The 12,565-nt window shown below is 40.8% G+C and overlaps 1 protein-coding gene across 4 annotated transcripts in view; it reads left to right on the top strand.

Annotated features, from left to right (window-relative positions):
• Positions 1 to 12,565, top strand: part of FBXL18 (F-box and leucine rich repeat protein 18) — a 236,492-nt gene that overhangs the window by 136,849 nt on the left and 87,078 nt on the right. For all 4 annotated transcript variants that reach the window (XM_073647808.1, XM_073647810.1, XM_073647807.1 and 1 more), the window contains one exon: positions 1 to 1,211. This exon is cut by the window's left edge and continues 336 nt beyond it. In XM_073647808.1, coding sequence (XP_073503909.1) covers positions 1 to 1,211 — 1,211 coding nt within the window. The remainder of the gene's footprint in view (positions 1,212 to 12,565) is intronic.

Below are 12,565 nucleotides of genomic sequence, written 5' to 3'. Positions count from 1 at the left end.
ACTAGTCTTGAAAAGTTGCTTCTCTACTTTGAAGTCTTGGATAGAACTCCTGAAGGAATGGTAATGTCTGGTCAGCTCATGGTAGGAGAAAGTAATGTGCCACATTATCAACACCTTAGACTGTTTTATGCTCGACTTGCACCTGGATATATTAATGAAGAGGTTATTCGATTGTATCTAGCAGTTCTTAGTGATCGTACTCCAGAAAATCTGAGATCTTTTCTTATATCTGTTCCTGGAAGCTTAAGAGAAAACAGAGCTACCAAAAATCTTTTTGAATCCATGGCAAAAAATGTAACATTGGAGGCCTTCCAGTTACCAAAATCCTGGCTTAATGGATCTTCATTACTCCAGCACATGAAGTTTAGTTGTCCTTCATATTTGAGTTTTAGCCGCTGCTTGATTTCTGGTGAACAGCTTACTCAAATGATCTTAAATGGTAGAAGAGACTGCAAAAGCCTTGTCAGTTTGAATTTGAGAGGATGCACATTGTGCCTTATTTCAAATTTACCTTTCAGAAAACCAGAAGACGAAATTGATTGCTCAGTTTTAGATGGATTAATATCTGCTTGCCCAAACCTTGTACATTTGAACTTGTCATCAGCACACCACCACAGTTCATATACATCTGGAGCACATCTTTGTGATATTCTTTCACAGCTTAAGAAATTACGATCAATATCTTTGCCAGTGTGTGCTATAACAGATATTAGAACCAAAGCTCTTTCTCAGGCTCCTGGACAGTCTATTCCCAGCACTTCTGCTTCTACTTTTAGCAAAAAGGTGCGTATTGGGGTACCATCTTTTCCAAAGATGTCTGAAGAGCAAAATACGCTTAAATTACAGTCTGCGTTCTGGAAACTTCTCAAGGAAATACCAGTTTTACAAAACTTAGAACTGATTGGCTCTAATTTTTATTCAGTTATGCCCCGAAATGATCCAGCAATACGAAATACTTACCCACCATGTAAACGTTCCCAAACTGTGCGTGATGAAGATATCGCTGCAATCAGTCAACTCAATTATTTACAAAGCCTTACCCTAGCACAGCTGCCAGGAATACTTACAGGTTCTTGCCTTGTGAGTATTGGTAGGAGCTGTCAGCAGCTGCATACCTTATCGCTGGCTAATTTTGGTATGATGGGCAAAATGATGTTCATGTCCTCACTTTGTGAGATGTTGACACACTGCAAATATTTAAAAGATCTGAGGTAAGCAATAATATTTTCTGTTGTATTCTATAATTCTGTTTATTCTTATTGCTCCTATATAGTCAACATATTCTGAAACGCTGTACAGAGATTTTAACCCCTTCACCCTCAAGCCTATTTTCACCTTCCTGACCAGGCCAATTTTTTTCAATTCTGACCAGAGTTCATTTATGAGGCAACAACTCTGGAACACTTCAAAATATCCCTTTGATTCTGAGACTGTTTTTTTCTTGACATTTGTACTTAATGTTGGTGGTAAATGTGATTTGTGTTTACTTATGAAAATATCGAACATTTGACAATAAGTTTGAAAACTTTGCAATTTCCACATTTTGTATTTTTATGCTTTTAAAACGGTCATACCACACAAGATAGTTAAATAACATTTACCACATGTCTACTTTACATCACCATGTTTGAATTTTTTTTTCTTGGAAGTTAGAAGGATTAAAAGTTTATCAGCAATTTTTAATTTTCCAACTAAATTTACAAAACCAATTTTTTGGGGGGATCACATCACATTTGAAGTGACTTTGAGGGGCCTATGTGAGAGAAAATACCCAAGTGACACCATTCAAAAAAAGCTGCACCCCTCAAAGTGCTCAAGAACATATTCAAGAACTTTATTAACCCCTTCACTCCAGAGCCTGTTTTCACCTTCAAGACTGGGCCAAATGTTACAATTCTGACCAGTGTCCCTTTATGAGGTAATAACTCTGGAATGCTTCAACGGATTCCCCTGATTCTGAAATTTTTTTTTTTTGTGACATATTGTACTTCATGGTAGTGGTAAATTTTCTTTGATATTACTTGTGTGTATTTGTGAAAAAATCGAAAATTTGGTGAAAATGTTGAAAATTTTGCAATTTTCAAACTTTGAATTTTCATGCCCTTAAATCAGAGAGATATGTCACACAAAATAGTTAATAAATAACATTTCCCGCATGTCTACTTTACATCAGCATAATTTTGGAAGCAAAATTTTTTTTTTGCTAGGAAGTTATATGGGTTAAAAGTTGAGCAGCAATTTTTCATTTTTCCAACAAAATTTACAAAAACATATTTTAGGAGCCACATCACATTTGAAGTGACTTTGAGGGGTCTATATGACAGAAATTACCCAAAAGTGACACCATTGTTAAAACTGCACCCCTCAAGGTTCTCAAAACCACATTCAAAAAGTTTATTAACCCTTCAGGTGCTTCACGGGAACTTTTTTTTCACAATAATTTACCTTGGACCCAATATTTTTTTATTTTTGCAAGGGTAACAGGAAAAAATGAACCCCAAAATGTGTTGTGCAATTTCTCCTGAGCACTCTGATACCCCATATGTGGTGCAAAACCACTATTAGTGTGCGCAGCTTGGCTCGGAAGGTAAGGAGCGCAATTTGACTTTTGGAATGCAAAATTGGCTGGAATCGATAGAGGACGCCATGTTGCATTTGGAGAGCCACTGAGGTGCCTAAACAGTGGAAACCCCCAATAAGTGACCCCACTTTGGAAACTAGACCCCTCAAGGAACTTATCTAGATGTGTGGTGAGCACCTTGAACCCCTAGGGGGTCTCACAAAATGTTATAATGTTGAGTTGTTAAAATAGAAAAACACATTTTTACCACAAAACTGCTATTTTGGCCTCAAATTTTTAATTATCACAAGGGCAGCAAGAAAAAATGGACACCAAAATTTGTTGTGCAATTTCTCCTGAGCATGCCGATTCCACATATGTGGTTGGAAACTGCATTTTAGCCACAGTGCAAATCATAGAAGAGAAGGAGCGCCATATTGGAGAGCAGATTTTGCTGGAATGGTTTCTGGGTGACATGTCACATTGTCAGAGCCCCTGAGGTGCCAGAACCTCAGACCCCCCAAAAATGATCACATTTTACAATCTACTCCTCTGTTTGAATTCATCTAGTGGTGGGAAAATAGGTAGATAGGTAAATGGTCACTACACCCATAAATGAATTCCCAGAGGGGTGTCATTTCCAAAATGGGGTCACTTCAGGGGGGATTCTGCTATTCTGGCACCTTTCAGAGCCGCTAAGTGCCAGAAATGCACAATCCCCCATTTTGGAAATGACACCCCTCTGGGAATTCATCTATGGGTTTAGTGACCATTTTAACTCCATGGATGATTTCAGGAAACAAGCACACAGTGGAAGGTTTAGATTCTGGAGAACCCCCACCCCTGGAAATTAAGTGAGCTTGACTCGTAACTCACTGAATAAACCAAATGCTTGAAATTACAAAATGGGATACATTTTTACAGTTTAAAAACACTCTGTATGGAAGATTTTAAAGCAGTCAGTGACGCATAAGGCTGGCAATGATGGGCATTGTGGGCAGTAGTAGCAGGTATCATGCCTCATTCCTCTCTTAGTACATACACAACATCTTTTCTGGGGGTTCCTTCTTGTTTCTGTTGCTGGAATAAGTGCAATAAAATGTCTCTCAGTGAGCCTTTTCACATCCTCAGATTCTAATGGATGAGCGGGACTAACACTTTCAAAAACAAGATTTTCAATTACCTTTTCTTGATAATCAAGAAAAGTATCTGTATTTTCTGCTTTTTTGTATAATACAAAAGAACTGTATATGGCCATCTGAACAAATAAATAACTAACTTTTTATACCAGGTATAGGACTTTCTTGATACCTGGTATGCCTGTAGAACCTGGTCTGCAAGGTCCACACTCCCCATGTGTTTGTTGTAGTCAATGACTGACACAGGTTTTTGCTTTGGAGTAGTGGATCCTAGTTTTACAGTGGCCTTTGTGGCATCTGTGTGGATCGAGTTGAGGACAAAAATATCCTTCTTATCCCTATACAAGAAGGCAAGCATCTATCCATTGTGTACAGCCCCTGACTGCCCCTTTTGGTTGACCAATGGTTGTGGAAACCCCTGACGGTTTTTACGAATGGTCTCACAAGCACCGATGTTGTGTTCAACCAGACTTTTAAATAGGGGTATACTGGTGTAATAATTGTCCACATACAGTACAGACCAAAAGTTTGGACACGCCTCATATAAAGATTTTTCTGTATTTTCATGACTATGAAAATTGTACATTCACACTAAAGGCATCAAAACTATGAATTAACACATGTGGCATTATATACTTAACAAAAAAGTGTGAAACAACTGAAAATATGTGTGATATTCTACAGTTATAGGAAAAAGTTTGGGCACCCCTATTAATCTTAAGCTTAATGTTTTATAAAAATTGGTGTTTTTGCAACAGCTATTTCAGTTTGATATATGTAATAACTGTTGGACACAGTAATGTTTCTGCCTTGAAATGAGGTTTATTGTACTAACAGAAAATGTGCAATCTGCATTCAAACAAAATTTGACAGGTGCATAAGTATGGGCACCCCACCGGAAAAGTGACATTAATATTTAGTAGATCCTCCTTTTGCAAAAATAACAGCCTCTAGTCGCTTCCTGTAGCTTTTAATGATTTCCTAGATCCTGGATGAAGATATTTTTGACCATTCCTCTTTACAAAACAATTCCAGTTCAGTTAAGTTTGATGGTCGCTGAGTATGGACAGCCCTCTTCAAATGATCCCACAGATGTTCAACGATATTCAGGTCTGGGGACTGGGATGGCCATTCCAGAACATTGTAATTGTTCCTCTGCATGAATGCCTGAGTAGATTTGGAGCGGTGTTTTGGATCATTGACTTGCTGAAAGATCCATCCCCTGCGTAACTTCAACTTTGTCACTGATTCTTGAACATTATTGTCAAGAATCTGCTGATACTGAGTGGAATCCATGTGTCCCTCAACTTTAACAAGATTCCCAGTGCCGGCATTGGCCACACAGCCCCAAAGCATAATGGAACCTCCACCAAATTTTACTGTGGGTAGCAAGTGTTTTTCTTGGAATGCTGTGTTTTTTTGCCACCATGCATAATGCCTTTTTGTATGACCAAACAACTCAATCTTGGTTTCATCAGTCCACAGGACCTTCTTCCAAAAAGAAATTGGCTTCTCCAAATGTGCTTTTGCATACCTCAGCCGACTCTGTTTGTGGGGTGCTTGCAGAAACGGCTTCTTTCGCATCACTCTCCCATACAGCTTCTCCTTGTGCAAAGTGCGTTGTATAGTTGACCGATGCACAGTGACACCATCTGCAGCAAGTTGATGCTCCAGCTCTCTGGAGGTGGTCTGAGGATTGTCCTTGACTGATCTCACCATTCTTCTTTTCTGCCTTTCTGATGTTTTTCTTGGCCTTCCACTTCTAGCCTTAACAAGAACTGTCCCTGTGTTCTTCCATTTCCTTACTATGTTCCTCACAGTGGAAACTGACAGGTTAAATCTCTGAGACCGCTTTTTGTATCCTTCCCCTGAACAACTATGTTGAATAATCTTTGTTTTCAGATCATTTGACAGTTGTTTTGGCGAGCCCATGATGCCACTCTTCAGAGGAGATTCAAACAGGAGAACAACTTGCAAGTGACCACTTTAAGTAGCTTTTCTCATGATTGCATACACCTGGCTATGAAGTTCAAAGCTCAATGAGGTTGCAAAACCAAAAAAAGTGCTTTAGTAAGTCAGTAAAAAGTAGGTAGGAGTATTTAAAACAAGAAAATGATAAGGGTACCCATACTTATGCACCTGTCAAATTTTGTTTGAATGCAGATTGCACATTTTCAGTTAGTACAATAAACCTCATTTCAAGGCAGAAACCTTACTGTGTCCAACAGTTATTACATATATCAAACTGAAATAGCTGTTGCAAAAACACCAATTTTTAGAAAACATTAAGCTTAAGATTAATAGGGGTGCCCAAACTTTTTCATATAACTGTAGTTTCTTCAAAGTAGCCACCTTTTGCTTTGTTGACTGCTTTGCACACTCTTGGCATTCTCTTGATGAGCTTCAAGAGGTAGTCACCGGAAATGGTCTTCCAACAATCTTGAAGGAGTTCCCAGAGATGCTTAGCACTTGTTGGCCCTTTTGCCTTCACTCTGCGGTCCACCTCACCCCAAACCATCTCGATTGGGTTCAGGTCTGGTGACTGTGGAGGCCAGGTCATCTGGCGTAGCACCCCATCACTCTTCTTCTTGGTCAAATAGCCCTTACACAGCCTGGAGGTGTGTTTGGGGTCATTGTCCTGTTGAAAAATAAATGATGGTCCAACTAAACGCAAATCGGATGGAATAGCATGCCGCTGCCAGATGCTGTGATAGCCATGCTGGTTCAGTATGCCTTCAATTTTGAATAAATCCCCAACAGTGTCACCAGCAAAGCACCCCCACACCATCACACCTCCTCCTCCATGCTTCACGGTGGGAACCAGGCATGTAGAGTCCATCCGTTCACCTTTTCTGTGTCGCACAAAGACACGGTGGTTGGAACCAAATTTGGACTCATCAGATCAAAGCACATATTTCCACTGGTCTAATGTCCATTGCTTGTGTTCTTTAGCCCTTACAAGTCTCTTCTGCTTGTTGCCTGTCCTTAGCAGTGGTTTCCTAGCAGCTATTTTACCATGAAGGCCTGCTGCACAAAGTCTCATCTTAACAGTTGTTGAAGAGATGTGTCTGCTGCTAGAACTCTGTGTGGCATTGACCTGGTCTCTAATCTGAGCTGCTGTTAACCTGCGATTTCTGAGGCTGGTGACTCTGATAAACTTATCCTCAGAAGCAGAGGTGACTCTTGGTCTTCCTTTCCTGGGGCGGTCCTCATGTGAGCCAGTTTCTTTGTAGCGCTTGATGGTTTTTGCAACTGCACTTGGGGACACTTTCAAAGTTTTCCCAATTTTTCGCACTGACTGACCTTCATTTCTTAAAGTAATGATGGCCACTCATTTTCCTTTACTTAGCTGCTTTTTCTTGCCATAATACAAATTCTAACAGTCTTTTCAGTAGGACTATCAGCTGTGTATCCACCAGACTTCTGCACAACACAACTGATGGTCCCAACCCCATTTATAAGGCAAGAAATCCCATTTATTAAACCTGACAGGGCACACCTGTGAAGTAAAAACCATTTCCGGTGACTACCTCTTGAAGCTCATCAAGAGAATGCCAAGACTGTGCAAAGCAGTCATCAAAGCAAAAGGTGGCTACTTTGAAGAACCTAGAATGTAAGACATATTTTCAGTTGTTTCACACTTTTTTGTTAAGTATATAATTCCACATGTGTAAATTCATAGCTTTGATGCCTTCAGTGTGAATGTACAATTTTCATAGTCATGAAAATACAGAAAAATCTTTAAATGAGAAGGTGTGTCCAAACTTTGGTCTGTACTGTATGCGAAAAGCGGATATGTATCCAGTTGAACTTAAGAAAATTTTATAGAGCTTTATTCCGAACCTTGCCCTCTTAGATGGGATAAACTGCTTGAGGTGCAGTCTTCCTTTGAATTTTAGAAGGGACTCATCTATAGAAATGTTTTGCGTTGGGATGTAGAGCCTTAAGAATTTTTCTGACAAATCTGCAATGATGGGTCTGATTTTATATAATCTGTCATGTTCTGGGGCATTTCTGGGCAGGCATTTACTATTGTTGTTAAAATGCCCAAACCTTATGAGCATTTCATAACGAGTCCTAGGAAGAATGACTTACTGAAAACATATCGGTGGCTTGAACAGGGCGGTTGGACCAGTAGGATCGAATGCTTGGTTTTTTAACAAGCCCCATGGCAAATGTAAGTCCTAAACATTTTATTTCCGGGACATTAGTTGGTGTCCATAAATTTGCCCTGTCATAATAGGATCGGGGATTCTGGCTGATGAATTGGGACGCGTATACATTTGTTTGCACAACAATGTGCTCTAGCAATCTGTCTGTGAAAAACAAAATAAAAAAATTAATTGGTCCAAAATCTTCCACATTTATACCAGGAATGGTGTTGAAATCAGGGCTGAATGGAGCCAAATCCGAAGCCTCCCACCTGGGAAATGCTAGAGCCTCCCACCTGGGAAATGCTAGAGCCTCCCACCTGGGAAATGCTAGAGCCTCCCACCTGGGAAATGCTAGAGCATGTGGCAAAGCCCCTTGTACCCTGGAATGCGCCAATTCACTAGCAGCAGGGACCGCGTTTGTATTGGGCAGTGTTCCCTGATTTGGAAACGTTTCTCCAGTAGCGCTATTTGCCCCTATTGTTGTACTGGTCCTTAGGCTTGAGGATGGACCAGAATCACTGCTGGTTTCTGAGCTCTCACTGTCGCCGCTACTAAAGCTCTCAAAATCCACATCTCCATCTGACATTGCATTGTCGTCCCTGTCATACCGCAGAGGAGGCGTATGCCCTGTTATGTTCTAAGAAAGAGACTCACTGACGAGACTGACAGACGGCTAAGGCTAACCCAAACCCTGGGCTAACCCTTACCCTAATTAGCCTAACACGAAGTTTCTTTTTCTTTTTCTTTTTTTTTTTTTTTTTTTTTTTTTTATACTCTTTCACACAGTAGCAAGATTGCTGACTGATACAGCTCTTGTCAGCAGCCCTTGTCACACTGTTTCTCCTCTGATCTCTCACTGACAGGAGATCTGAGGAGAAACTGTGTATTTATCAGGCGGATCGCCAGGGAAAGTTTGTTGCTACAACAAACTTCCCTAGTGATCGCTCTGATTGGTTCAGGTCTCGATGTCAGCGTCATGCCAGCCAATCAGGTCTCGATGAGGTCAGTGGTCACAGCCAGCGTTCTGCATTGGGATCCCCACGTTGTTCAGGTACGTGGGGGTCCCGATCATTGCAGCATCAGCTGTCGCTATCTTTTAAATGCCGCGATCGCTATAGATCGCGGCATCTAGAAGATAGGAACGAGTTAACGTCATGTCACATGTCAGAGCTGTCACTCTGCACCGGAACCACATCGCTTGCAGGACCCTGGGGGTCCTGAGCCCTGCGGGACCACTGATCATTTATAAACGTTGGCACTGCACAGAGCCCAGGCAGTGGCGAAGTTTATACAGTGGGCGGTCGGAAACCAGTTAACCTTTTAGGTGCTTAACAGAAATTAAAGCAATGTGTAAGAAAAAATTATTTTAATTTTTTCCACATAAATATTGTTTTAACCCTAAATTTTGCATTTTCACAAGAGTAAGAGGAGAAATGGACCTTACAATTTGTTGTGCAGTTTGTCCCGTATGTGGTGAAAAACTGTTTGGGTGCATGGCAGGCACGGAAGGGAAGAAGCGCCATTCGACTTTAATAGCGCAAAATTGGCTGAAGTAGATAGTGTACGCAATGTTGTGTTTGCAAAGCTCCTGATGTGCATAACCAGTAGAAACTATCGACAAGTGACCACATTTTGTAAACTACGCCCCTCAAGGAATTTATCTAGATGTGTGGTGAGCATCTTGAACCTGCAGGTGCTTCACAGAATTTTATAACAATGAGCCGTGAAAATAAAAAAACAATTTTCCCACAAATGTTTCTTTGGCCCCAATTTTTTGAATTCACAAGGGTAATAAGAAAACAAAACATAGATGCAAACTACTCCTTTAGAGCATGCCAGGGCTTGGAATGGAAGGAGCGTCACTTGAATTTTGGAGCAACATTTTGGTTGGAATAGATTTCAGATGCCATCTCACATTTGAAGAGCCCCTGACATGCCAGAAATCCCCACAAGTAACTCATTTTGGAAATGACAACTCTCGAGGAATTCAGCTAGGGGTGTAGTGAGTATTTCTAACTCTCATGCAATTCACAGTTGTATAACATTGGGCTGAGTAAATGAAAAACGGTACAATTTGTTATGCAATTCTCTTGAGTATACCAATACAACTTTTGAGGTACATTCCAAAGCTTAGAAGGGAAGGAGTGCCATATTAGGGTGCAGATTTTGCTGGAATGGTTTGTCATATGGGCATAGCCTCTGAGGTGCCAGAACAGCAGGAACACCCATAAGTGTCCCTACTTTTCAAACTATACATGAATTAATCTAGGCGTGCAGTGAGCATGTTGACACCACACGTAAAAATAAAAAACATACCACATGTGTCTCACAGAATTTTGGTGGTGGTGAAGAAAGAATAATTACATTTTTATCACTAAAAAGTTGTTTTGTCCCTAAGTTTTACATTTTTATAAAGGCTAATAGGAAAAAATGGACCTCATAGTGGAAAGTTCAGAAGGGAATGAGCTCCATATTATAGTGCAGATGTTCCCTTCACACAATTACAGTAAACCTGAGAGAGAGATCCGGACAGGAAACCCAATGAAATTAATGGACTGCACCTCTCCTCCACATCCGTTTTTCCTGCCCTTGATGTGAACTGTCGTGGTAGCCCCTTCCAAGAAGAGCTAATTTGGGTTGAGATACAAATTCTCTCCAAATCTGCCATTTTTGGTTCAAATTAAATAAAATAAATACAATGCATCGGAGAAAAGAAAATAACACACAGCCAGTGTCTGTGTACATTTCTTGTCTGCTCTCAGATCCTAAGCGAGTATTTTATTACACCCCCAGAAGAAAGGGGATGGTTACGTACATTACCTAACAAAGTATTTTAGTTGGAAATAACAGATTCTTAAATTATGGATTCTCCAGAAGTCCTTAAAAGCTGGCTCTGTCAAGTTAAAGATACTTTTAAAAACAAAGAAGGAAAGCTTTAACACAAAGATACTTCTATATAAGCTACAATGCCCTGTATTATTGCTTTTATGAATAACCCTTATAAAGCTAATATTAAACTACAAAATTATCAAAGATTATATATATATCTATATAGATATATATAGAGAGAGATATATTTATATATATATATATATATATATATATATATATATATATATATATATATATATATATAGATATATATAGATAGAGAGAGATATATATATATATATATATATATATATATATATATATATATATATATATATATATATATATATATATATATATATATATATATATATAGTTTGATTTAATTGTCTAAAATCATAATCAAAGCAAAGTATAATTATTTACCATAACAGAACCTTGCGCTGAACTCCACAGTGAAGAGGAAGAAAAGATCTTACCCAACCCTGTCCCAATCTCCGGAAGAGCAGGCTACATGCCTGTGGCCCGGCCTGCAGGTGTCTGGAAGCGCCATTCACGGGTCCAATGGAGGCTGTGATGCATGTGCAGGCGGCAGAGACGGAGATGCGCAGAATGTCTCGGACGGCCGTGCCGCTCTTTCCCTGCCGCACTCCGTGTCCGCTCTCTGCTCGGTGCAGCATAATGGAGCAGCTGGGAGGTTTGCCTGGTCCGACACGCTCGGAATGGGCGTGCCAAAGGGGCGTGCAGCAAGAAAATGGTGGCGCCCAACACGAGCATCGCCAACCTGGGCGCGTGAGAATATATCGCGTCCTGTTTGGTTCTCGCGGGGGGGGGGCAATTACCTGTGAGACCGGAGGAGTCAGACCTGGAAGACAGCATGGTGGATACCCTATTAAAAAGGGGAACAGTCCACAGAGGCCGCTTATGCTCCAGCTCAACCTTGCCTCCCTGGCTACCGTGGAGGACCAGAGCAAGAAGCAGTAGCAACCACAACCAACTTGCACAATAAAGAGAGCAGCCTGTCAAGTGGCAGGAGCAGCAGCTGTCCCAGCCAGTCGTCCTAGAAGATCTTGGCTGGATGGTGAACTCTCTCATGTCAAGGCTAAGACCAGTGAGGATATAGTCTTTCCTAGGCCTGGTTCTAAACTCCAGACTTGTCTTTTACCCGAGGACAAAATAGTAAACCTTGCCTCAACAGCGATAGATCTTCCAAGAATGATCCTAAGAAAGGCAATGTTCCTGTTAGGATCCCTGACATCCTGCCTCCCAGCCAGGAGAAGGGCCCAACTCCACATGAGACCGCTTCACTGGGAAATTCTGTCTGCACAGAGATTGCTAAAAGGACATTTAGACGTGAAAGTGGAACTTTCTTTAGGGTTCAGAAACTCCCTCTCTTGTAGACAGAGAAAACTGAAAATTAGGGGTCCAATGGGCAAGGCCGATAAACGACATACTCATAACCGTTGCGAGCAACTTGATTTGGGGGGCACACATGAGGAATCATACAATTCAGGTGGCCTGGTCAGTTCTCAAGAGAAATCTCATCAAGCCTGAAAGAACTGTGGGCTATGGAAAGAGCTCATAAAGTCTTTCTTCCCTTGTTGGTTGCCACATCTGTGTCATGTCAGACAACCGGACTATTGTGGCATATATCAACCACCAAGGGGGAACAAGGTCCCACTCCCTAATGATGGCAGCAAGCAAACTCCTTCGTCTGGCAGAGCTACACCTTTTGTCCCTAACAGCTTTGCACATAAAGGGGTACAGAATAATAAGGCAGACTTTCTGAGCCGCAACAGCTTGAAACAAAGAAAATGGTCTCTGAACTCCCAGGTGTTCAA

Source organism: Phyllobates terribilis, unplaced genomic scaffold (assembly GCF_046119375.1).
Source record: "Phyllobates terribilis strain yellow unplaced genomic scaffold, ASM4611937v1 Scaffold_9__5_contigs__length_417890890, whole genome shotgun sequence".
NCBI classification, from domain to species: Eukaryota; Metazoa; Chordata; class Amphibia; order Anura; family Dendrobatidae; genus Phyllobates; species Phyllobates terribilis.
Note: the sequence above shows the minus strand (reverse complement) of the source record. Positions and strands in the feature narration are given on the sequence as shown.